The 27,872-nt window shown below is 43.5% G+C and overlaps 1 protein-coding gene across 1 annotated transcript; it reads right to left on the bottom strand.

Moving 5' to 3' along the window:
* Positions 1-14,303: 14,303 nt before the first annotated feature.
* On the bottom strand, positions 14,304-27,266 carry kctd16a (potassium channel tetramerization domain containing 16a). Its single transcript, XM_027007174.2, has 2 exons — positions 26,168-27,266; positions 14,304-15,602 (listed from the first exon to the last, which is right to left on the bottom strand). The coding sequence occupies exons 1-2, from the start codon at positions 26,985-26,987 to the stop codon at positions 15,154-15,156; spliced, it is 1,269 nt and encodes a 422-aa protein (XP_026862975.2). The 5' UTR covers positions 26,988-27,266; the 3' UTR covers positions 14,304-15,153.
* Positions 27,267-27,872: the final 606 nt, after the last annotated feature.

The following is a 27,872-nucleotide window of genomic DNA, read 5'->3' as shown; positions in this document are numbered from 1 at the left end:
TTTTTCCCCAGTAAATCGGAACATTACTGAGTAATTAATAAAAAATAATTAATCAATTAAACATTAATTTGAACCCATAGAATAGACAATGTTTTAAATTAATTAAAGATTACATTCTTTTTATTTTATTTTTAGAACTTGAAGGGTAATAGCATTCAGCTTTCACAAACGCCGCATACACTCGCCGGTTTTTTATTTTTAGGTGCCTACCTATCCGCTGATACTGATGATATGATCTCCCTCTAGTGGTGTATTTAAATAATGCCTTTACGTCGGACGACGGCAATCAAGTACCTTACCGTAGTCTAAGGATAAACGTACATAGTCTGTGTGCCTTACCTAACGGTTAAAACACGACCTTGTTTGCTGAAGCATTCTTTAAAAATCCTTATTTTTAATACGTCTAATTAAAGCATGATAATGAGTTGTTAATATGATGATGTCGGGGTGGTAATGTGATGGATGACAAATTAGTGAGCATCAGCCACGCATCCTCAAAACCACGTTCTGCTAAAAAGTCAGGATTAAATAGGCTAGTTAGTCGGTATTTGTTCTGAGCGCTCTACATATTGCAGAAGTCCACTTGATATTTTTAAGCATGAATTAATCTTGTGTCCAATTTGGTATGGCAGACCTTTTATAATGTTTATATATATAAAGCTTTCCCTTATTTTTGCGATTGCTTACGTGTGCACCAGCCAAATCCTCTAATAAACGCACGCACGGTAATGAAGGACCCGCACGACGTAGTTCCAGTAGCTGTCGTCTTCCCTTTAGAAACTGCTGTGGACTTTCACGATCAATGGAGGTGTGAGGGTTGCTTTTCAAGAAGCGTGGAGTATGATTCTTAAAATTGGTGGAGGTTAATGGAGCCTCTATACCCCAAGCCGAGCATTTGATTACTGGAAGCTGTAACGCTACCTCCATTAGTCCGTGTTCTCATCCGTCGGTATAATGGGGTATAGCCAAGTCTAGACAAAACAACTCTGTGAAAGCCAGGCCGGATGGACGTACGCTTAGGAACTAGTGGTTTGTTTTTTTGTTTGTTTGTTTTTTGTTTTGTTTTGTTTTGTTTTTATCGGATCAGGACATAAGCACACGTTTATGGTGCTTCAACCATAAACTGTCCAGCAGGGGGAGTAGTTTGTATTCCTTCATACAAATTGACCAAGAGAATCTCTTGCTACTCAAATTTTATGCAAGATAAGACCGGCTGTATTCCGTGATCTCACGACCCCATCTCTCTTTTTTAGCAATGCTTTGGCGTAACTAAGCGTTACAAAAACTATATTTTATGGTTTTCCATTACAGTCAATCACTTACTTCGCGAGCTGGTTATTGTGTCCTGTCGTTATCCCGTGGGTGTTAGTTGGCCACGTGCACCAGTGCCTGTATTCCTCAGAAGCTTCGGCCCTGCAGGGGGAGATTCTGAATCTTGTAATTACTGTGACTAGAGCCTATAATGATTAAACATATTAAACATGTCACTACAAGCTTTAAGGTTGTTGTCCTGTTTAACAGGATATCGAATTGCATCTTGGGTACTAAGGAAGTGTAATTATTCTGTGGAGAGATGCTGAAGTTCTACAGGATGCAATGCACACTAGTAATATTCTTACCTTTATTTATATCTCTGTTTCTGTTTTAACTGCTAAGGGTTTTAAAAATACTCTCAATTGCAATACAATCTAAAATAATACTGAAACATACTGCTGTTGTTAGAAAAACAAACAGCATAATGCATCAATTCAGCTACACTTGTCTGAAAGTTCTGATTCAAATTTGGAATCCAAGTGTTAAGGTGGTTTTGTAGCAGGTGGTCTCCTGCCAAGTGTCTTTGAAATCTATGTGCAGACCACCTGTTTTCTAATCAGTCTTGGTGCAGCAGGTCACTTGCTGCAGGATCACTTCAGCTACAGCTTTTTCAAATGTTAACCTGTTTCATTGGTTCCAGCAGTGAATGACACACCTCAACTACAAAATTCTTTTTCCAGTGTTAAGTATTTTTGGTAAATCAGCATGTGCAGTAGATTAGGCTGTGTAATTTTTCACATTAAAAAAAGTGATGTCTTTTCTCTTAAGAAAATTAATCTGGAACACACAAGTAGTAGGTTAACAGCACAGGGGCACATTCTTTAATTATACATAATGTCTGTGGTGCAGTGAGGAGCTTCTACAGTTCAGTTTGAAAGGAATTCTGTATGGTGGTTGGTCCTATTCAGACATGTTACTGTATATCTCTGTTTAGAAGTCACTGTCATCATCATGGTAATGGCATTGTGATGACATCCCCCACCCATCCTCTTTACCTCCAGGCTGGGTGCCTCCCTTATGGGCCATCATCACGCATAAACCTCAACCCTCCACCACTTCCATTACAGATCCCATTTCATTCATTTGCACAAACATGATTTGATGTGTCCTGGATATAAGTGTGAGAGTTAACCTCACTGGAGATTTAGCTCTCTACACAACCACACACACACACACATACACACACACACACACACACACACACACACTTACATTTACACACTTGTGGGCACAGATTAAACCTGGTCTTGAACCAAAATGGATTTTTAGTTTCCAGTGACACCATAGTTTAACCCAAGTTTGCATTTAGACCATGACCAAGATTTGAGCCTAGAAACCCAATCTAAAGGTGCCGTGAATAGGAAGATTGATGTAATAGATTTATCCCTTGTTGGGACTTCAATTTTACTTTTCCTGCACTTGCTTTGAAAGCTCTGAATACACAAACAGCTATCTGGACAGGGAACATGCACACTGGAGCCTAAATATAGGATGCACACACACACTGACACACACACAAACCTACACACATACACACACACCCACCTCCAAGCCAGCTGCCTCCCACCCTCATGAGCTCCCTGAGTGCACTCTATTTTCACTGCTTTTGAAGAAAAAAGCGAGAGGGCGCGAGGGAGGGAGTTCAGGAAAAAGACAGAACCAAAACAGTAATCTGCTTCCTCTAATCTGGGCCCTCGGTTAGGGCTGATTATCACGGTAAAATAAATAAAAAAAACACCCAAAAAAGATGTCAACACCAAACCTGATTTCTGAAACGATTAATACGACCTGATGCCTTCTTCCCATTGATTTCCAATGAGCCCCACCTGAGGGAAATAGCTTCACTGGTGAATACAAATGCTGGGAAGAAAATGAGGTTATATTTAATGTCCACTGACATAAAATAGGCTATATACTAAATGAGCCTGTTTACTCTGCACTGCAGAGACCAGATCTGTCTGTTATTTCCTGAGTACTATAAGAGAGCAAGATGCTGTTTTTTTCCTTCTAAATAAACACGCTGAATGCTGCATCAAAGTGTTGGTTTGGTGCAGAGATGTGAAATATTTGGGCAGAACACGTACACATCTTGGGTATATGGCCCATACAGAATGAGGTAACAGCTCCCATTACCCTTTTCCTTGTTTCCTCGCATAACGTGCAGTAGACTGCTCAGTTTCAAAGTAAAAACCCGTAACATGATTACAAAGCTCCCTGCCTGTTTGTGAGTGATGAAAGTAATTCACATTTGCGATTGCACTGGCTCTGTTTCTCCCGTACTTTTCTCATGTGGACCAAGCCAGCGCCAATGCAGCTCTGGTGTGTTTGTGTGAATCTAATTGTAATTCCGTACAAAGACGTCTTGGCATCTCAGTTTCTGTCCCCCGCTCACCACCGTCTCGGAGAAGGAAGAGGAATTTTTATTTCCCTCTGAGTTTTAGGCTGCTTTTCGTTACCTGTTTCAATAAACGGGCAGCACGCAGGGACACAGCACCCGCTGCGCTGTATGCGGGATATGTAGCCACGCATCCCGCATACAGTGAGCATTGCCACATCACTGTACATCCCAGGAATCTGGATTGGCTCGTATAGCTTCAGCCAACAACGGTGAAAATTGAACAGAAGCAAAAAAAAATTTAAAAAGTACATTTTTTGCTAGCTAGAAAATGTTTCTAAGATTGCCTTAAGCATACGGAGAAATGAGCCACTGAAATGGTTGAAGTGAGTGGAGGATTCCAGGATTTACACGGCCTTGTCCTGCAGCTGTCAGTCAACCCACAAAGAGGCAGCACATGAAAAAATGTACTCTGCTCTTTTGGTAATGCATACATTTTTTTGAAAATGTTACCTGACCCTTTAGCTGCTTTAAACAGGATAAAATTAGATAATGATAGTCTTTAAAATCTTAACAAAGATGTAATTTTCTCAGATGATCCAGCATGCCTTGCAGTAGTCTCAGATAAAAACTCCAGGTTGAAACTGATGCCTAAACAGACATGCCTGTTCACAGTAATGAGAGAAATGTTCCCTTCTTCCTGATTTTATTTCCAGGCTTAAGCTGATTTTCTTTCTTTTATCTCCATCTTTCTCTCCCACTCTCTCATTCTGAGAGTGAGAGAGAAAGACAGAATGATGCCTGTTGTCTATCCATATTAAAAACATTTATAAAAACTCTCTAAGAATCATATATGGCATATACAACACATAAAAAAATATATATTTGGTATTAGTGTCATGTCCTGGTTGGCACCCAGCCAAGTGCACACACACACACACACACACACACACACACACACACACACACACACACACACACACACACACACACACACTCACACACACACACCCCTCCACCAATCACAGCTCCTGATCACTTCCCTGGTCCCAGTCACACACGTATGTCTGCACTCACCTATGACCTATTTTATTCCCAGGACCCCTCTGTCTGAGGCTTTGCGTTAGTCTACACCAACACTAATGCCTGTTCCAAGGCAAACGTTTCACTTCACTGAGGAGCTACTTTCATGTTTCATTAAAAGTCCCCTGACTACTGACCTCACGACTTGTTCCTCTGTCATTAAGTCACAACTAGACATGCGTCTCATACTAAAATCACACACGATACTTCATATGAAAAAAGACATTTATATGTGATACATATAACATTTTAACTGTAGCAAAATGTTTCAGTGCAAGAAAGGAGCTATAGATGAAAAACATAAATGAATAGGGTCACAATCATGCAAAGAAAATAACAGATATTGTACATTGTTGGAAATAACAATATATAAGGGTTTCATCATTTTAACTGAGTGGTGGAAAACACTATGATATTTAATTCTGGGAATTTCTTACTGAGTGATAATGCTATCATTGAAGTGACAATAACTCAAACATGCAAAGTAACCTACCAGCTCATGAAAGAAGTAACATCTTTCCTGCCCAGTAATAAAACAAAGAGATACATGCTCATGACATTACCAGGAATCCAAATCTTGGTTCCTTGACTATGTTTCAGTAGCCTCAGAGGGTCCTGCTACTGTTAACCCCTTCATAGCTCTCAGAGAGCTTAGATGTCACTCACATGTCTCAGTGGAGACTAAGTGCATGTACTGCTCAGGCCAGAGAACACTGGTTCATGATGAAAGCACATGAAGGGCAAGGCCAAGGGCAAAGCCCGCCCCTCCAAGCCCGCCCCTCCAAGCCCCACCCCAAAAGCCAGCCCCCAAACCCACCTCTATACGGAGGACTTGTCCACACATACAAGAGTATTTTTAAAAACATCTTCTGTGTGTTTTGGTGCTTCGTCCATATGCAAACTGTGTTTGCGGTCAGTGAAAACTAACCTTGTGTTGTTGTGTAGACAGGAAAAACTGAGAATAGTGTAGTTGTGTAGTTAGGGGAAACTGAGGATAGTGTTGTTGTTTGACATCATTGTGTGCAGTAGTGGACATGGCCAAAATAGTGCTGATTTTAGCATTGCTAACAGGACTCGTTACATGCTTGCATATAAATGTACAGTTACTTTACAGTGCAATACAGAGGAACAACTTTATTATCAATCCACTCCTTCCTTGACATGTTTTAAAGGTTCTGTTTGGCTAATAGGCTCTTGACAGTGCTAAACAGCAAATCTGTTGCATTTCATGTGAACAGAGATGGGTTTGTTTGTTTTTTTAAACGTGTGGACAAGATTTGAGTGTAAGTATGAGAGGCCTGCATTGCTCCCTTACCTGACATGAAGATCTTGCGTCTGTCACATTAGCCCACCACAAAGCTCGCCAGGCATCTTTAGAAAGCATTAGGCCTCTGGCCTGGCACAGCACCATTTAGAAGCAACCGCTGTTTTAAGACAATGTGTTTTTCCTTCCTCCTCTAACTGATTCCCTCTCTTTATTGCCCTTTGTGGTCAATGCTGGGCTGGATCGGCACTTCAGAGAAAGCATGTCGACTGGTCCTCTGAGCCCAAAAAAGCCCTCGGGAGTGTACAGCATGGATTAACCCTGCGCTCGTTAACCCTGCAGGGCTTAAAGACTGATCCCAGGTCCCTGAGTGTGGCATAATGATTGCAATGGCTGAAAGTGATGAGTCCAGGGCATTCTCCCTATTGTCAAGGGCATTTCCTATTCCTCATTTCCATAAATGTTAGCTACTGTTATCAATAATAATATAATATAAATCCTGAAAGAGCTTGATGTAGTTCGGTAGGAGAGCTATTTTTTCTCTATGGTAGAACTACCGTGGCTTGTCTAGATTAGTTCCAGTAATAAAAAACAAAACACAGCTGATGGCATACATTATCTTACCATTTCAGAGCAACCTACCTAAAATTCATAACTCTGCCACCAAAAACAGACTCTCCTGAAAGGAAAGGTGTGTCTTGTCTTAGCATGTCCCCTTCCACAGTGCTGCCAGTCACCATCCGAGACCCTTGTTCGGGACTCTATCTGCTGAAAGATTCAACCAACTGGAATCCTTCTGTGGAGGAACATGGCACACACATGATGAATGGCTCCCCTATGGGTTGTGCCACGTGGTCTAGGAGGTAAACATCGTCTGATTCAGGTCTCCCTTTCCCCCTGATGAGGAGATAATAACTTATATCAGGCGGCTAAATGAAACTCACCAGCAAGAAGGAGGAGCAATTTACTCTCCTGCTCACCCCCTGACACTCACACCAATAGAGATTAACGAGATTTTACTGGGACCCAACTGGTCAGAAATGCACACCATTTTACCCATTCACCACCATTAAGAATATCTCTGCTTATAAACTACTCTAGGCTGAGGCTGATAAATCTAATATGATCACTCAAATGGTGTCATAGTTCTGCCTCTTTTTCAATGGAAGTATTCAACTCCCTTCAAATTCATGAGATTTGTCTGGATTACAAATCACACTTACACAGATTGATCCAGCAATTATGTCATTTGAACACCAGCATGCTCTTAGTGTAAATTTTCAAAGTCAATTTTTTAAAGTTTAAATTTAAAGACAAAAACCAGATGATAACTGAAAAATTGTGGTCTGCCTAAGTATTCGACCTCTTCAGAATAGCCCTCGGTAATAGTCTCTATCTGGCCACTCTCACAAACAGGCTAGTTGTGTATAGAGCTTTTGATGTGTGTTGACTGGTCCTCCTTCACTCCAGTCTCAGATGCTGAACTCCGGAACTTCTTTGAAGTCGCCGTTGGGCTCTTCCTGACTTCCCTCACAGGTCGCCTTCTTGCTCTGACGCTGAGATTTGAGGGACGGCCTTGTCTAGACAGGGCCTGGATGGCATCGTGCATCTTCTGTTACCTCACCATTGATCCAGCAGTGTTCACTGAGATTGCCTCATTTTTTTCTGGTCTTTTCTTGTGCATGTCTCTTCCTTTATCTCTAACCTCTTTAGAAAGCTCTTAGATCTTCATTTTCACACAATTCCTTCAAATTCACAGTCTGACAACTAAGTATTTGAACTAAAGGAGACTTTTATCCAGAAGAGGTCAACTTTTTAATGAATCAAACATAGAGCCCGATTGTAAGCCAACTAGGTGTTTGTCAGGTAATATCTTTCATTTGGGGCACAGGGCTTAGATGCTTATGCAAACAACATTTTCAGTTAGCAGTTCTGGTCTTAGAATATTTTTAACATAGAAGCAATATAATTTTTAATATTTTTTTAATCAAACATGACAGAATTTTACTATTTTGTTATTTGTAATCCAGATGAATCTAATGACTTTTAAGAGGGTTGAATAATATTTATACCAAATGAATGAACAATGAATAATATTTGATGAGTAATATACTAAATCCAAATAATCATTAGAAAATGTAATGATGATTTAACAAAACTGATTAAATCTTGAAAGTTTAATGTGCTCCTTGTATAAATGATTAGTGCTTTTTTTCTGGAAAAACACAGTCATAAAGTCTAGAATTGTAATACAGAAAATGACATTATTAGCATTGTTTTGCCACTGTGAGAGAGTGTGTGTTCCAATAATAGTCTGTTTGCTTACCATGCATTGTACTGCTGAATTGAAGTACAATAACGAAGCCATATGTTGCCCACTTAAAAAAAAAAAGCCTGAAGCTACAAACATCAGGGGAGGCTGTTGTGTGATACAGCAGTCTCATTTTAGCTTTCAACTGTCTAGCTCCTCAAAATGAGAAACACAAACACACCATTGATATGAATATTCTTAAAAAAAAAAAAAAAAAAAAAAAAAAGCCTTTCCAAGGTTGAGGAAAAGTTTGCATTCGATTTGTTTCCCTTCCTTCAGTTGTCTGTGAATGATTACACACGGAGCGCTACGGCACTGATATCCCATGACCCTTCTGAGGGATTTATTTAATTAAACCTCAGTCACTCAATAGCCTTGCAGTCAAATGAAGCACTCTGTTTCCAGGCAAAAATGACTTGTCTGCTCAGAAGTGGTGATGATTTCCCAATCCTCCCTCCAGCACCCTGTCTCTCCCAAAGGCTTCTGCTTAAGAAGCACAGAGAAGACTCACCAAGCCTGGGTCTTATCTCCAAACCCACTGAAAAGGGCAGCCTGGAGAACGCTCTCCATAACTAATTAGGGCAGATTTATAAAAACAATGGCACCTCGAGGTGTAATTCCAGCATGCTCCTTTCACTTGGGCTGGGTAACTTCAGCACCAGAAGTCTGCGACAATTTTGGAAATGCATGCAGATTAGCAGCCAAAATGAAACCTCAAGGGGAGAAATTTCTGAAGTTCTCCACTAGATAAGATTCTGGTTTCTGGACTAGAATAAATTCCCAAAACAGGCAACGAAATACATTTAATTCAAAGCTATAAAATAACCTCAGGTGTACTGATAGTTAATCATTTTGGATCTGCCATACATGTAGCCAGCATGTTTTGTTTGCAGAGAAAATGGAGGACAACCATTCGATATGTTCTGTTTCCTAAGAAACTTGTGTATTATCAGATTTCTTTCCCTAACCTCTCTTTTTACTAATTTTTTACTGGATTAATAAACTCACCTTCCACTTTATTAGAAACGTTACTTTACTAGAGTGGAACTAGTTAGAGTCTGTAGTAGTCCATCTGTCACAACCCAGCAGTGACATTATAAATACGCAAATCCTGTGCCTGATAAATTTGTGCCACAAATTTGGACCATGCCTCTACAGTACTATATCAGTGTTAATGTTGCGTTCACCACCCAAATGGTACAGTCAGCATTAGCCCTAAGGTCAGAAACTGACCAGTGATGAATGGGGTAGAGCTTGGCTGATGAATTGTGCACGCCAAGAGATGGACTTTATTAGTCTGTGGTTCTGTGCTTAAAAAATGTACCTAAAGCGCAGGACAGGTCAGAGAGGTATTACTGAAGGGTCTGAAGCCCAGACATCTGACACTAAAAGAGATCTGTTCCCTGAACATCCTGCCATTACCCCAGAGTGTTAGCTAGGCCTCAGTCTGCTCTATAAGTCACAATATCTTCGAATGCAAAGACATGCTGATGTCATACCCCCTGCTCACTGAAGTAACATATGAGACTTCTTGGCATATAAATAGGTCACGGTAACTGATGGTGAGAAGGATGCAGGAATTAAGTACAATGCAGAGACAGTGCCACTGAAAGCACACACTCCTTCACACGTACACGCACACGCACTCAGTGGTTGAGGTACTTGATTTGTAATTGGAAGATTGCTGGTTCAAGCCTCACCAATGCCAAGTTGCTGTTGGGCCCCTGAGCAAGACCCTTAACCCTCAATTACTCAAGTTGTATGCAGTCATAGTTGTAAGTTGCCTTGGATAAAAGTGTCAGCTAAATGCCATAAATGTAAATGTGTGCACACACACATGCACTCACACACAAAGATTGTCGCTGCCCAATCGCAGAGATAAAAGCTACTTCCCAGATTCATTTTGCGTGTCTGTACGGTACGGGCAAAGATGAAAGTGCTGATATATCCAAAATAAAGATGGAAAGAAAGAGACCCACCTTTGCCACAGACTGATGGATGTGTCACACACCGGCTGATCCTGACCAACCCTGTGCGGCGAACATACAGCTTAAGCAATGCGCCTTAAGCCCCAGTCAGATGGAAAATGAAGGAAGCGCCTGCCATTTCCCTGTGCTCCCGTGTCTCTCCCATCACCCCTGCTGTTCTTCTCCCCCCTATACAGCGTAAGCCTTTCGTGTTCCATACAACATTTGGCTCAAGCAGAGGAAAAGCACCAGCCCTGTGCTGGCCAAGGGGTAGGGACCATCCATAGGGGTTTCCTACGCCACTGGGCAGAGAGAGATCTGGCCCAGATCAGACATCTTTTCATGAATCACTAAGACGGCCATTTAGTGACAGCATCGAACAGCAAAGCACATTTAATTGAGTAACAGAGGTCTTAATTCATCAGTGTAGGCAGGCATGTAAATATTACAAGGCTCCCAGGCCTGAGGGAATGCCGAGTACAGATAGACACTGCGCACTTCCAATGCATCAACATATTTCATTTTCCTTTCGTACTGCTCGTTTATGGGAGCTCCATAAATTACAGCGGCACTCGCACCTCTGACTTCACCGGGGTCCTCCAAATCCTCGATACCGTGGCCGGTGCTGATTAGTAATACGGGGATGATTTATAGCCGTAGTGAACTCCGGTCAGAATAGCTTAATTGACTTTCTGTAAATTCTGAGGCAGAGGGCCAGGTAATGAGGGGGAAAATGATGGGCCCAGTGGCTTGGCCTGTGAGCATCCCAGAGCAGGATGCGGAATCATCACCTGAACCAGCAGGCAGAGGCAGGGAGGTGACCAGCCGGGCACAGACTAGGCAGGGCTGCATAGCCTGGATTGCACCTCTGCTGCTGCTCTTGGGCCTGTTCCTGGTCCTGCTTCCACTGTCTGTCCTACACCCTTTCTCGAAGTGGGTGGAAGATAAAAGAGATGGCTGGATTTTTTTTTCCTCTTCGCTCTGCTCTGCCTTTGCGAGGGAGCCTCTCTCTGTTCTGTTCACCTGCAGAGCTGACATAGCCATGCAGCACAGGATCCTCTCTGGGGAGGAGACCAGAGGAGAGCTACAGTGTAGTACTTGGGCAGTGATGTCTCAGTGGTTCAGGTAGTGGACTAGTAATCAGAAGGTTGCCAATTCAAGTCCCACCACTGCCAAGCTGTCAGTGTTGGGCCCCTAAGCAAGACACTTAACCCACAATTACTCAAATCGTATTCAGTTGTAATTGTAAGTCACTTTGGATAAAAGTGTCAGCCAAATTCCATAAAACGTAACTGAGTACTGAGTTCACACAAAAGACAAACCACACAGGAGGCAGTGTGAAGAGTTCCCTGAGGAAGAAGTGGGTTGGAGATTGCGGCTGTTGCACTCTTTGAAGGGGTACAGTTACTGCCCTCAGAGCTAAAGCATGTCCTCGGTGCAACTGGACTACAGACCGGATACTGTCAGCACCATGGACAGCGGCAGGGCAAGCCACACCTCTGATTCACTCCTCTCTCTTCCCCACACACACACTCTCTGTTTCTTCCTGCCATGTGCACATACTCTCGCTCTGTCACCCTCTCACTCATTCATTTGATACTTAATCTTGGCAACTCTCTCCCTTTTTGTCTCACGTTCTGGGCCAAGAGATTAGGATGGAGAGAATGACAGGGGGAAAGATGGAGAGAGATTTCAGGACCGTCCAGAGGGGAAAAAACATTCAGTCATGAAAGAGACCTGAGTGAACAGTGGCTCTCAAATCTTGTTTGGTTGGTGCTGTTTTCAGACATCCCTTAAACACCAAATAATGACCATGAGTTAAACTCTGCAAAGGCACTGCAGAAAAAGAAACAGAACCTCTAGCACCCTCCACTAAAGTGCAACCGTTAGAAAAAAACACATGCAGATTTTTCAAATGACCCAGAGAGGTAAAAATTCTGACACGGGCACTCACCGGGGTTCATTTTCTCCACTCCCGGGTCCTCCTGTGCCAGCCCCAAGGATAATTTATTTTTGGACTTGTTTTCCCTCCCTTTATTTATGTTGGTGATGTTTTATGGCCATGGGCAAGGATCATCTCCTCCTCAGGATCCACATGCAGAGCTGCTGCTAAAATAAAGATCTTACATCACACACGTTCTCTTTTGTGTCTGCACCAGTGCAGACGTGGTCACCCTTGTGATGTATCGTTCTTGACAGCCACGTCATTAGGCCAGTAAGTTTCTCAATGAGCTCACGCAGATTAAATAATAGCATGACCAAACAATGTTCTCCACTTTCACTTCCTCACTACATCTAATCTTTTCCATATTATTTAATATGCAGTAGTATTGCAGACTCAAACAGAGATGGATTAGACTTTGCTCCAGGCTTAATGTCCATATAAAACCGTGTAATGTAACTCAAAAATCAGACTTAATCTGTATCTAGAGTAATGTACATACACCACACAAAAATGTAATATATTGAAAGTATATTACACCATGTTCTATTCTGGCTCTATTTTGGTTCAGTTTATTGCAATATTTTCCATTTTCATTTTGGGTTATGGGTAATTCAAGATTCTGTCATTCATCACTACGCACTCTAGCAGATATTTATTTTTCTTTCCTTTTTTTAAAATTTTTGTCCAAGTGAGAAGCCGTACTGACAGCAGGTATGGAACAGAAAACAGCTGCCAGGCGTCTGCACTTCCTCGTGGACATCATCTTCGACTGCTGAGCCTCCTCCAAGAGGAAGCGCAGTATTGATCCGTCATGCAGACTGGCAGGCAGTCCGTGAAGCTAGATTCCATAGCGTTCTGATGCCCTTAGCATCGATCCGCATGGGAATATGTCACAGGCCTTAGGAACATATATCCCGATGGGTCATTCACATTCGGGGGTATGATACAGGGAGTGGGGCATCTCAAGCAGGGAGTCAGACAGGGAAATCCTTTTATGCTCTTGGACCTGTTCCATAAACAAAATTGATTTTATTTATTTTGTAGGTACAACATTATTAGTCAAGATAAGAATAAAGTTATTGGGCTTGAGCCGCTGCATCAACACGCTTCATTTTCTTTTCATACTGCACTTTATGGTAGCTCCATATATAACGGGAGCACTCACACCGATTTGCTGAGCCATATGTAGTAGCTTGTGATCAAATCCTTATTTCATATACTTTAATAGCACCACTCATGTAAAATGATTAGCCTGTGTGAAGGTACCAGCAAATTTTAGCTGTGGAGTAATATTACAATAATATTATTATATTACAGTAATATTTTTATATGTCTGTAGAGCTTGATTTAATCGATCAAATAAGAGAGTGGCCTCGCTAACATACAGTGTTATATTTTCTACCATGTCAAACCTTTTTGGGGTTACTTTGAGACAAGAAGACATTGTATCATTAGCAAAGTCATAGGGATCATGTCTATGTCTCTCCTACAGACACTAAAATACATTCATAATTTTATTAATTTTATGAATATTTATTTCTTAGGCTGCCTGTCATAATTGATGGATTTGGCTCTCTTAGAGACCTGCTGGCCCAAAGGCCCTCGGTTGCCGGTACAATATAGCAACACTGCAGAATCTCACGCCTAAAAATAGTCCTGTCTAAAAATGGCGCTCGTGAAGTGTGTATTGCTCTCCGTGTTTTCCATGGGAGAAAAAAAATGGAGAAAAGAAAAAAAAAACACTGGAAGGCTTTAAAAAGCTGCACGACGGTGCTGTAATCAGCCGAACAGACATGACGCGCAGAGAGAGAGAGCAGATTGCTCTCTCGGTTTTGTTCTGGATCCAGCAAAGCTGATAATCTATAGAAATCTGGAAGGGGAATTAGAATCGTGCATTGTTTGGAAAAGTGAGAAAGCAGTCCAATCTGCTGAGACTGCGCTTGTTCATTTGACACAAACAAGTGAAGCTAGCCGGGCTCATAACCAGCAGCTATATTCCCATTTCTAGGTCTATTCCAGTTACGCTGTGAAAGATTCCTCTATGGCACCTCGCAATATTATCGTAATGCAGGGAGTCAAATGGGTGAGTTACATTTTAAACTCAGTTCATTTAATGAATCATTGCACATTCACAATAAAGGGATTTGTCATATACCCAGAGGTAAAACCAATTCAAATATGCACTACAAATAACGGTCCAGACAAAAAGGCTCACAGCAACAAACAGAAAGAGTCTAGCAACCATAAGCAGAGCTGCTTTGTCTTCTCAGATGTACATCAGCTTGGTTTGATGCCTTCTGCTAAATGTGGGTGAATTATGCAGGACGTATACCACAAATTAACTGTGTCTAATCGATAAGAGGCATTTCTCTAATACTGAAGCTCACTGCAGTGGTTAAACATGCATTGCTGCTTTGCTACGGCATGGAACTAAATTAAATGCCAGGGTACATTTTTACTTTGCAAAATCAGTGAAAAGGGAGGAGAACTGCGTTAACACAATCCGTACACCCGATCACAACACCGGATAAATTTGTTTCTCCACATTCACACATAAATTCTCTGTTTGAGATGCTAGCCATATTTGTCTGGGTCACGCGGCGCTCTGCGTGTGCAGATAGCAAATGATGGCTGCTTCTTCAGTGCATGTCTAAACCATTCTATGGGGTTCCTAAAAGGACTAGTTTGTTTAGACACTGTGAAATTGATTTGCAGTTCAATGTCTGTGTTGGAGTAACCATGCTTTTGCAACAGAACTGAACAGTGCACGGCAGGAGTCGAGTCAAGGTTAACTGCATCGTTCACGGCACGTTAACCATCTCTCCTGAAGATTAGACCAGCAGACTGAACCCAAGCGCAGCATGAATCCGAGCGCCATCCTAAGTGCCGCTAAGTAGCTTTTTGTTCCCGCGGCCACTTTAATGCCTCTTGCTTTCAAAGGCGATACTTCCTCAGTAGTTCGGACTGCCACGTGCTCTTCCTGTCCGGGAAGCGCTCGGGGATCTTAATCCGTCGGAAGTCCTGGATGCATTTCTGTAGCTCCTGCTCCGGGGTCAGCTTCTCCTTGGGCGCTTTCCTCTTTCCATCGCGGGGGCCTGAGGTGCGGGCGCGCAGCAGTGCCGTCCTCCGCCGAGTTATCTCCGTGTGCTGCAGGGGCTGCCCAGGGGCCTTCTTCGCATGCCGGTCCAGGGTCTGGACCCGGGGCTGCTTGGACGCGGGGCGAGCGATGACCGTCTCCTGGGGCGAGCTGGCTTCTGACTGGGTCTCGGAGCAGGAGCTGGAGAGCTCGTTGAAGGAGGTGCAGCTCTCACCACCATCGCGTTCGCTCTTCTGACTCTTGCAGCAGCACTCACAGTGGGAGGACGACCAGGAGGACGGACCACCTGGAAAACAGCCACCCACCCCCACACACACACACACACACACACACACATACACCCACGAAAGCTCAAAGGAATTATGAGGAACGTCTACCAGATCTCTCTGCCACCAGGTCCAAAACCATAAAATATTTATATTCTGCATATAAATTCATACAGAAAAATAATTACAAGTCATCATGTGAAGCGTGCCAGCTGCAGCTTTATAGTGTAACATTGCTGAAGAATCTAAGGAAAAAATTGCCTGCAATGTGATAGCAAAGGTCACCAAGTTCAGATGAATAAAGCTGCTACATGAAAAGTTTACAAATGTCTTTCTCACCTCAGGTAATCAATGTTCTTACTGTTTATGTTTTCCCACTCAAAAATGTATTATTAAGAAAGAAGCCTTGTAGACTCAACAGACGACATGGACACATGGCCACAGATATGGTGGGAGACTTCAAAGCCAAAGGTTTCACTGCCCATTTGACCTTACAGGTGTCATTACACTGCAAAGAATCCACATGTAGACTGCAGTTTGAACTCTAATGGGATTGACTTATTTTGTGTTTAGGAACTTAACTTCAGTCAGAGTGATCTTAGCCTCTTGCCTCCATCAGAGAACTGAGCGTGAAATACATTTACATCTGCATTTATGTTATTTTTGCAGATGCTCTTATGCAGAGTGGCTTCCCAAAGTACTGTAGTTGTCTACTCACTGTATCCTTAGCTATCACAAATAGGTCAGAGTCCAAAAATACCCCGAACGGAGAAACTGCCAGAACAAAGTGTCAGTACTGAAACCTGGAAGGAGAAACACAGTTTATTTGCTAGTTTGTGAGCACTGCTGCAGGCAGCTTGGAATGAGCAAAGATATGAGATATGCTCGCTCACACCTATACATCAATCTCCAATCTTTGTTTAACGACATTTTTTTTGACCGTCCTCATGCTAGCGCAACCGGACATGACATTTTCAAATGACTTTCAGTTGACCTTAGCATACTGAACTGACCCACACCCCCCCTCATCAGGCATGGGGCTCAATGCAAGCAAATACAAGCACTACTACTGCTAAAAATAGAGGCATCCCAACATAATAATGAAGGCCATATTTGAGCAGCCTTTGTGAGTATATATGTGTGTGTGTGTGTGTGTGTGTGTGTGTGTGTGTGTGTGTGTGTGTGTGTGTGTGTGTGTGTGTGTGTGTGTGCACGTGCACGTGCACGCATTTGTTATTGTGTGTGCTTTTTTAGTATGTGTGTGTGTGTGTGCATGCGCATGTGTGCTCTGCCTTTATTACAACCACCATGACTTACCACTGTGTTTAAAACACACATACACACAAACACGCACAACAGTCTTACCTACTGGCCAGAAGCTCAATACACTAAATCAGATAGAGCTTCCTCTGGGGTCATCATATCTCTCTCTTCCTCTCATCTCTCACTCGATTCTGTGTACTGTTACACACTGCGGCCTCGACGAATGCCTGATTTAGATGCTCTTTCACTTGCCCTACCTGAACTTTTAATAAACCGAGATCAAGCAAATTTGGCTTACACAGAGACAACAACATCACCAATAATTCCATTTAACCATGTCTTACAGGAATATTACAGTGTATTACAGGAACGCTATTCATAGAGCAATGATTTGACAGTACGACCTGGAAGAGGTCTATCTGCACCAATTAATAATGAAAAGTGCTTCCTGGGGCAGTTCCCTCTTGGTGTTGAATGTAGTAATGAGATGAAGGCTGGCGGGGCGAAAGCCCTTGGCAGGCAGACAAAACCATACCAGCTTTCTAATGGCTAATCCATGAGTGCACAGGAAGCTATGAAGTAATTTCCCTCCACAGAAATTAGATCAGCCTACATTCACTACCTCTCAGCCCCGCCCCCAGAACCAACAGCCCCCCCACCCCCACCCCCCACCAGCTGCATGTGTGGATGTGCGCTGAACTATTTCACTTTCGCAGATGAGTGCATGAGCACACGTCTCTAATGCAGGAAAGGGTTGGGCATACTTTTTCCAAGCGCCTGGTGTGGCCCAGAAGGAGAGATGGTCTAGTTAGGACACCCAAACCCCCCCCAGCCCCAGCCCCTCCCCTAGCCCAATTCCCAGCCCCACCCCCAGTTCCCAATCTCAGGATCATAAAACATTCAGACATTCAGGGAAGCAAATGATGCACTCAGGAGCTTTTCAACTCTGGGAAGTGAGACATCCGTCCCAGGTGGAAGCGAGTGCAGTTTTTCAGAAGCATTCACATACCGCTAACCCACATAATAAAGTCAGTTTGTGCTTTGCCAGATTTAAAAAATTTTTTCCCTAGTGTTAGCTCCCACCTGATAACTACAGCCAGAGCACAGTGACTGCCATAGGCCAGGACACCAGGACCTAGCCCGGCCAAACGTCCTTGAGGGGAAAAAAACACTAGATGTCCAATTCTGCAAATACCAACTAACATACTGCTCTAACTGACAGACCAAGAAGACCTCTCTCCCATCATCCCCCTCATCCAGAGAGCAGGGCCAAGTCAGTCAGTATTCCTTCACACTCTTCGTGCCGAATGGCCATGACATCACTAGGACCCAGCGAGAGCCAGTGCAGCGTTAGCTGACATGCTGTGTGTTTTGGCTCACCATTCTGTCTCGTGTTATAAATATTGTGTCATACTTTAAGGCATTGTGTAACTTTGTTTACATTTACATATTACATATTAAATACCCAGTTTACATTGTCCTTGGTTATAGAGAAAGATAATAATCTGACACTGACGCTGTCAACAAATATGTGCATTACCTAAAATGGCTTTATTCAGCAAATACAGTGTACAGTATAATTTAGTGTTTAGCAAACAGGATGCGTGCTTTTGGAGTGCATACATGAAGGCAATTATGTAGCTGCACTATCAGGCCAGGCATTGACTGCATTGTGCTAAGTTTCTCTCTCTCTCTCTCTGTAACATACAGCCAAACAGATTCTATTGCAGGGCCATTAGGATGAAGGCTGGTCTCAGGAGCTAACTCAGTTACTATACGAGCATTCAGGAGAATCACTCAAAGGGATGGCAAGATGCATTTGGCACCAGGCTCAGACAGACCATCGTGGTGAAAGGAGCATTTGTTCTCATCCACTCTGTCTCCCTCTCCCTCGCTCTCTCTCTCTCTCCCTCTCTCTCTCTCTCTCTCTCTGCGTCTCCCTGCAATGCATCCTGCCCCTGAACACTTCAGACTGATTTAAATCTTAGTCCTGCATTTCGACTGCCATGACTAAAGAGCCCTGCCACTCTTTCAGCCCCGCCCCGCTCCTCCTCTCTTTGAGCCCCACCCCTCCCCCCTCTCTTTGAGCCCCACCCCTCTCTTTGAGCCCCACCCCTCCCCCCTCTCTATGAGCCCCACCCCTCCCCCCTCTCTTTGAGCACCGCCCCTCTCTTTGAGCCCCACCCCTCCCCCTCTTTTGGAGCACCGCCCCTCTCCATCTCTCTTTGTGCCCCACCCCTCTCCCCCTCTTTTTGAGCCCCACCCATCTCTCCCCTCTCTTTGAGCCATGCCCTCTCTTTGTAAAAAATAGTTTAGTCTTACAAATTAGTGCAATAAGTATGGTTACCGTTGGGTATGTGAATGCCTGTGTCCTATAAGCTTCCATAATCAAACTATCAACAGAACAGTATTCCCAATTCTCCATATGGACAGTGAGATTTGGAAACTTCTAAAATTAATTTCCATATGCTTTTCTAATTAACTGATTTACCCAGTAGCCACTGGTAAAACCTATAATGCATTACACAATCTCTGTTGTGTTTTGATCACCTTTTTGTTAATTTGTGTTATTTTTACTTTACGCGTAACCCCAATCTCACCAAGCACCATATTTTTCAGTGTGCACAGGTAATAAGGTTGCTGTCTATTTTCCTTTTTCTTGAGATTGAAAAAGCTTTAATCATTTTACAGGCATTCTGTTATTCCCCAGCCAGGAGAGCTCAGACTACCTCAGCCTAAAAAACAGCGTTTGGAATCATCAAATATCCACTGCTCTTGCTAGGTGAATCTAGGCTTCCGATTCTGACAAGCCCACCAATCACAACTGCTGGAGCCCTGCAGGCATTCTGGGGCGCCATGCGTTCCTCTGGTCTGGGCTGCACACACGCGAGCTCCCTTTAGGGTCTCTGCCTCCATCTCTCTGCTGCAGTAACACCCTGCCAGTAACGACCATCAATTTTACGCCGACATAAACAGAGATCCTCCTTCAAAGCTGGTCTGCGGCTTTTTTGGCTGCGAGCATCTCTAGTCGGGGGAGCGCTTTCCAAAAGACCCGAGAACTGCTCTAAAATCATTAGCTGTGAAGTGCACGTTCATGGACACAAGGAACGCTAGCGGTTAGGGATTCTCGCGATTTTAATGGTTCCTCTTCATCGTGGCCTGATGACTTCACTTTCTTTGTACACTGTATATATTCAGTTTCATTCTACACTACATATATTCAGATATTCATATGGACTTGCTTAGAAGCAAACTGCACTGACTTTAAACATGAGGGATATTCCAAAACAAATTCTTAAGAGACAGATCTAATTAATCAGAAAATCAGATGATATCCAAACATACTTCAAGTCCCGAATGCCTGCTGATACCCAACCCAACTGTTCCCAGAACCAATCAGGATCTAGTTTCCACAAACACGAACAACAGTAATAAAACTGCGATTAAAAAACATCGGAACATAATGGAGAGGCTGTCGATGTTATTATGAATTGTTGTGCAGTGCCGGTTTGAGGAAGTCATGCCCAGAGTGGTTTGCCCACAGCACAGCAGCTCCAGGTCTTCTCACGGAAAGCATGGAAGCAGGGTGGTGCAGATGATGCAGTCAGGAGGATGTTCTCAGTCCCACTAAGGGCTGGCAGCTGAAAAGGACTTTGATGATGCTGCCCAATGGGTTTTGGCACTGTGTGCTATGCTTTACCCTGCCAATACCTCGCAGAGCACCAGATCATGTCAACACACACACACGCACACACACACACACACACACACGTACTACATGTAACCCTAAATGTGTATTCACTATCAAAATACGTCAGATGTTGTATGCTGTGCTGTTTAAGGGTGTGTTCAGACTTGGTAATTGGATTGATTGAAATGAACCCTGGTGTGACTGCTCTGTTAGTGCGGTTCGTTAGAGAACACTTCCTTTTGAACTTTGGTGCACACCAAATAAGTGGACTGAGACCACCAGAGGAGTTAGGTCTCTGTCTGTTTTTGAACGAATTGTGGTTCCTTTAAAGTAAGACCACAATACAAACTGAAAGCATCTATCACTAAACGCCCCATGACAGAACAGAGTACACTGAAAACAAACAAATGATTCCATTACAGTTCAGTGGGGGCATCAGAAACATTCTCTGTCTTCTCTTTAGTGCATATCTTCTTTGGTGAGTGCAGCGGAGGAATTTCTGGCACTGTTTTGACTCCTTGCTGTCTTTCCAGATGGTAAAAATACCACCAGGTATACACAACAACCCATAGACTGTATCATACATGTGTCACACTTCACTTTTTTTTTTTTTTTACTTATTTTGGTTTGATTGTAAAATTGTGAAGGTGAGCGTTAAGAAAACCCGGACTAAAGTGTGACAAGCCAACGTTTTCTTGTTTGGTCTGGCCCAAGGTAACCGAACTACAAGTGTGACCGTGCCCTAAGAGAGCCGCTGACGTGGATGAGCAGATACGGCTCTGCCGCGCATACATCCAGTTAAGTTCCACACCCTGTGAGGATCCCTGTACCTCCATCACTGTGCCTGTCCTCGACTTTGATGGGGGTTTTTTTTTTATCTTTTATCTTATGTGCAAATTAGGCCATTCTGTCCTTTGAGAGGGCGGGATCGCATCACCTATAGCTCGCCACGACAGACACAGAAACCCAATATTCAGCTCGGTGCAGTGAGAATGAGCAGAGAGCTGCCCTGACCCATGACCCCTGTCATTGTGTGCCCCCACCTACCGTCTCCCCGCATAATGTGTATGAATTCAGGAGACGAGAACTCAGATTATACCCTCCCTCCTGTCGATCACAATTCTAATCAGGCGGTGCAGTATAAAAATAAAAAACCCCAGCTGATTTCATTTGAGGTGGGATGACTGGGGTCTGGAGCAGGGAGGCTGGGCTTCATAAGCATCGGTGTGCTAAAGACAAGGACAAGCCTTCTCCTCCCTGCTGCCAGACACACTGCACTGATGCCGCGTGGGCGACGTGCCAGAAACGTCTTCTGAATGATGAGGAAGGCCCCTGTGCATTGCAGGGGGAGCGGTCCAGCAGGCGGACAGGCTGCCGCGTCCGGATCGACTCCTGGCAGTCGTGACCCCTCACAAAATGCTGATGGAGTGTAATAGGACAGCCAGACCGAGGAGACAACCTGCAGAGCACCTGTCAATGCCGGAAAGAAAGCCCCACGGAGGACTGGGGGGATTAGAGTCCTGCTTCTGACCACTAAGGTAAAGACAGTGAAATGAACTGAGGGACCCGCCAAGTTATGTTAGAGCTTTTCAAAAATGCACAACCCTGGTGAGACTCTTCTGCTCAGTCTCAGACACCCAGCTTCCTAACCTCCTAAGGCTACCTACACTCTGCACAGGCTACACTCTACAGTCTGTAGACAAGATACCCATACCTTGTGCCCAGAACTGTGCCACATCAGCAGTTAAGCCGTTCGCTAAAATGACATTTCTCATGCAGGGGCTCCAAATGAGCTAAATCGGTACCAAATCTTTGTATGTTAGGATGTGAGTTTGCTTGCTTGCAAAAAAACAAAAAAACCCAAACCTACATTAATTGGACTTCAGGGACAGCAGGTAAGGCAAAAAAAACCTGAAATAAGTGATACCTGCACTAAGGATAAAGCCTGGGTTGGAGGGCCACACAAAGAATGTAGGAAGGCCCAGGGCCAAAGACCGTCCTTCCCAGGATAGGAACTTAACAGCGCTGCTCAGCGTGTTTCGCTTATGGGCTTGCAGTACAGAGATGCCTGCAGCTGTGAACACTCCCCCTCTGTTCAGAGTGCACGGGAAAACGGGGGGGATTCCTTGGACCGCCGTAAGCCCACTCAGCATCTCCTCTCTGCACGTTCCAAACCTGCTTGCAAAGAAAACATTAGTGCAGCAGGCGCAGGCACCCACGTCGTTCATCCGAGGGCGGGCAGACCCGCATTTCTGGAGAGCGGATACTATTCCCAGGCTAAGAGAGTGGGATGCGGCTCATAGCAGGCCCTCTGCTGCGACGCTAGCCCCGCCAACCTGCAGCGGCTCATGCTATTTGCATCATGCCATTGGTCTCCATACAACTCCACTCGTCTCCGGATGACTCCATCTGTCTCCAGGCTCAGCAACAACACAATTGATTTCCTCCGGCCGACTGTTGTCGGCCTGCTCTCCAAATGCACTGTGTTCAGAGGCATTAATAAAAAATAAATAAAAAACCCCGGCAGCGCTGATGTTCCAAACAGATGAATAAGAAATAGAGGGTGCGGTTTCTCTAACGCCCATCCTCGCATCCGTCTTCCTCCCCGTCAGTCCTGGCGTGTGCCGTATTTCGACTAGTTGCACGTTTTTGCTAACAGCAGGACCGGAGTCGGTGCTGGAGTCCTAAAGAGCGTCTGCTTAATGACTGTCTTCGCTGAAAAAATGGTGTTTAAAAGTTTCAAGAAACAATCAAAATATATGATTAAATTTAATGTAAATAAAATGGTTTTAAGCATCGTTATGGTCCCGCTGATTCGACGGTTATCTTAATTCAACATAACATTTAATCCATATTCCTGCTTTATGACCCAAAATATGCTACTGATTATTATTTGAAAGCCTCTCGTGCATTAAGGCGAAGGTAATATTTGAAACCATCTGATAGCGTTTTAATTAGAGAGCATTCAAGCAACCCGCAAGGTAATTAGCTACAGGCCTTCAGTCCTTAATGAGTAAAGAAATCAGGTTAAGCTCATTTATCAGTGTGAGGAGTGACGCCAAACGATATAAACCTCGATAGAAAAAAATGCCTCCTAGATATAACTTTAACCAAAAAGTGATTTCTGACCTAAATTTAGTTTTGCTCTTAAAAGTGATATAAATAGTCCAAGGTTTGCATAGATTACTTTACTGTACTCTCATTCTCACACGCACTATGGAGGAAGGAACCAGTCTAACGGATCAATGAATTTACTGGACTAGTGGTCAGATGAAGGGCACATTAACACCTCCAAATCATGTAGCTCAGTGAAAAGCTCCAGATCAGTTAACACCGCCAGATCAGTTTGATCAGTCAACACCTCCAGATCAGTTAGATCGGTTAACAGCTCCAGACCGGTTAACACCTCCAGATCATGTAGATCAGTAAAAACCTCCAGATCAGTTAGCTTGGTTAACATCTCCAGATCAGTTAGATCAGTTAACACCTCTAGACCATTAATTAATGCATCCTGACATTAATGCGTCCTGACATTAATTTGATACAGAAAGCCAGGAAGTTCCAGAGGTGGAGCTGAAGCTCTTTTGTTTGATAAATGTCAAAACATACTTTTCTTCTGACTTGATAATAATCCATATTCCAAGTGGCCACTTTCATTAAATAAAAAAGCATATCTGATTTTATTTATATATTCATTCCTTTATTTATTTATTTATTTATTTGTATGATATGTGGGAGTAGGTGAGAGACGTATTTATGACCCCTGTTACTCTTATGCAATATATTCCATTCCTCATCAAAAAATAACTGTCTGTAATTTAATCTTCAAGAGCAAGTCATCCTCTTAATTAATTGTGCAACATAACCTGAACTCGGTGGTTGGTCAAAAGTGAATAAATAAAAGAGAACATATCAAGAACATCCTACAGCAATGAGAGAGCGGGGGGGAGAAAGGGAGAAGGGTGAGAGAGAGAGAGAGGGGGGGGAGAGAGATAGAAAGAGAGAGAGAGGAGAGAGGAAAGAGAGACAGAAAGAGCGAGAGAGAGAGAGAGAGGGGGGGGAGGAAAGAGAGACAGAAAGAGAGAGAGTGAGAGAGAGAGAGAGAGGGAGGGGGGAGAGGAAAGAGAGACAGAAAGAGAGAGAGTGAGAGAGAGCGAGAGGGAGAGAGAGAGAGAGAGAGAGAGAGAGAGATGGCTTGGCATGCAGTTTTGTGAAACAAGCACCCACATAAGACTGAGTCCTTATGTCACCACAAATTATGTATCATAAAACTACTCAGTAATAAACTGTCCAGGGATCCTATGGAACAGTAGAAGGAAAGTTAAACACACCTGCTTTATTCACTGCTGGGGATGGAGGGCAGGCGGGTTCTTGTGTCAACACCCCACCCCCCACCCCCCCAAAATAAGCGCACATAAATTTAAATTATATGAATAAAATACAGAATAAAAACGTCCACTCCATGCATGTGTTTTACAAGCGGCCTACTAAGAAGACGCATCTATCAAAAGGACTCGAATGGGTACTGTAGGCCCAAACCTCAGAGTTAGACTTTGGTGCAGAGCTGACAACTGGGCTGCAGACCTCACAAAAACCACTTTTAATCTTTTGGTGGCAACAGAAGCCACTGATGCGTGCAGTTAACTGTCAAAGCATCCGTTCTGTCTGACCCAGCTTTTCTCGGCGGAGAGCGCGCACACCAGCAGGAGGCAACATGGACATATGCTGTTCTAATGAGAGGCACTCTGACAGTCTTACACTGTCATAACTTCACTGAGTTGGGTTTTGAGAGGTTCCAAAACCTCTTTTACTGCAGTAATTACACTGATGACACAGTAGAAATCATTAACCAGCCATATGTCCTTTTGTCTCAAAATGCTCCGCCTGTCCTGTGTGAGTACTCACTTCTGCCATCCTCAGTTTCTTTAAGATTACCAAGGGGGCTCATTTGGAATTACCAGCAAAGTGCTTTTTAATTGGCCATATGCTGCAACGTCTCTCAACTGAAACAGTGACAAGCCAGATTAGTTACTAATGAACGCAGGTGATGATGTGCGAACAGTGCACATCATGAAGCTGACATATGCCACTAATGACAATTTTCTGAAAATAAAAACAAACAAAAAAAAAACAAACAAAGTAAACAAGAACAAAAGGGTGACAAGTAAGTGACATGCTTGAAATGTTTATTACACTGAATCGGCCATTTCCACAGCAGCTCACGGCATCCAATCTCTATGTGCTATAGAATGACTGATTTCTGCAATATATTCTGTGTAGAATTTCTACACATTACTAAACAACTTCTTAACGACTGAAACCTACCAGATGACTCAGCCTGGTGAAGTTCATCAGAGCAGATGGTTATTAAGTGCATCCTAGAACCACACTGTTGCCTTGCAGAAACTATTGTTCTTGTAACGGGGACATTTTTTGCAAAATGTACACAGCACAGGGCAAACTTCAAATCCAATAAGGATTATATATGCCGGCCTCCTAGTGGTCACGGGTTTTAGCACTTTAAAAAACTTATGGCACTAGTCAGTGGTATCCCTCTGTCTTGGACTTTTGTTTCTCTATTCAAGTGTGTTTGGACAGATGATACAAAAACATGCTTGCCTATAGACTTACGGTAGAAGACGTACTCTGTGTTACTGCACCAGAATCTGTCGTCCCCTTGTTGTGTTAGAGGTGATGTCAGGGACGAATTGCATGCTACGATATGGAACCCGCTCTCTGCGAGCATATCAAACGCTCTCTCCAAGTGTCGAGACTTGAGGTAGAATCTAGAGGTGTAACGCTCGGGTGGTCTGTCCGGGTCCCGACTTTCATTTAAAGCGTCTCCAAAGACTTCTTTGACCAAGCCGATCCTTCCGCAAGTGAATATTTTGGACAGTCCTCTGCCTTTAAAGTCTATTAGCACGTCCTTTCCAGATGGACTGCAGCCCTTGTAGCCCACCGTAATGAAACCGTACCTCCTGTCGCGCGGATCCAGGTAAGCCGAGCGGTACGATCTCTGATCACTTCCTTGAGACGCATCGTCCAAATCGCTATGAACGCTTTCATCCAGACGTTGTCTGGACCCGTCGGGTGTCAGAATCTTCACGAGCTCCGGCAGCTGAAAGTATTCCGCTTCCCTTCTCAGCCTCCCTTTCTCCGGAAACTGATCGGGCAACACGACGTGCTTATCTCTGAGATAGTCCAAAACGTATCGAAATAAAAAGCCGTCCCTATCAATGAAATAGCGTCCTCTCATGTCTCGGGCCAAGTCTTTGGGGGAATCCTTCTTGGAAGAAAAGATTTTTCCGAGCAGCGAGTTGGGAATACCGGTAAGGGTGGCATGGCGAGTGTAATACACCTGACCACCTACATTGAGTTCAATTACATCGGATGAAGTTTGCGCCGAGTCCTTTGGGGACTGATAAATGCTACAATTTTCAGTCAGTGCCATTTTGGTTCTGGCACAAGTACAAGTCACAAAGTTTTTAGTAATCTGTATTTTGAAAATATGAAGCACAATTCCACGCAGTTCGAACGATACATAACCTTTGCCGCTGTTCTTCACTGTCGCATGGCGTTTATGATCTGATATTAGTTGCAATGTGTCTCATTTCCGAAGCCCCAAAGTCTTTCAAACGTCACAGTTATGTCGTAGCTTTTAGCATAACTCTTTTAAAAATAACTTAATGTTGTATTCTTTAAAAAAAAAATTAATACAACGCTCAGCCCAGAAGCCATATGAATAATTTACCTTAACTATTCAAATATGACTGGTAAAGAATCTCCAATGAATTATTCTCACTGATGATACACATTTCAAATTCTTTCCAAAGTGTCTTTTACTCCTTGTAAACTTAACAGATTATCCAGGTTATCTAGCAGTGTCCTGGTATTTTAGAGCACATCTGCAGTACAGCTAAACAGCATCTATTTGTACAAGTCATTCTCCGCGTTTAAATCAGGTTGTACCTGGAAGTTGCGCGCGACTGTACCCTCGTTCGGTCAGATAATCATTATCAACATGGTCCGAGTGCAGCGCGCGCCGAGAGGGGCGAAATGATGTCGCCACAGCGGTGCAGGGAGGGAGACCAATCTTGTGGAGTTAAACCTTACATCATCTTAAAGGAAAATGACAGCGGTGAAAATATGCATGCATGCACTAGATTTCTGTCGCTCAGTGCAGTTACACTTTGAGGTTGCTTTCGATTTTTTATGTAGGTTGTCAATGTTATCCTTTTGAATGTATTAGGTGGGTAGTCTTAGTAACTACTCACCTTTGTTACATGTGTTGTTATATTACGACTCAGTCGTGTGATCAAGGCCTGTTTTCTGTTTT

The sequence above is a fragment of the Electrophorus electricus genome, chromosome 2, assembly GCF_013358815.1.
Source record: "Electrophorus electricus isolate fEleEle1 chromosome 2, fEleEle1.pri, whole genome shotgun sequence".
Taxonomy (NCBI): Eukaryota; Metazoa; Chordata; class Actinopteri; order Gymnotiformes; family Gymnotidae; genus Electrophorus; species Electrophorus electricus.
The sequence above is the reverse complement of the archived record's forward strand: the minus strand, read 5'-3'. Positions and strand labels throughout refer to the sequence as shown.

What these genes read in the sequence shown, in the direction of transcription:
- kctd16a (XM_027007174.2), bottom strand. Translation starts at nt 26,987, where the DNA reads ATGGCACTGACTGAAAATTGTAGCATTTATCAGTCCCCAAAGGACTCG. An exon ending in CACAGAGTACGTCTTCTACC is followed by an intron (nt 15,603 to 26,167) that starts GTAAGTCTATAG and finishes GCTGTTTTCCAG; the next exon opens with GTGGTCCGTCCTCCTGGTCG.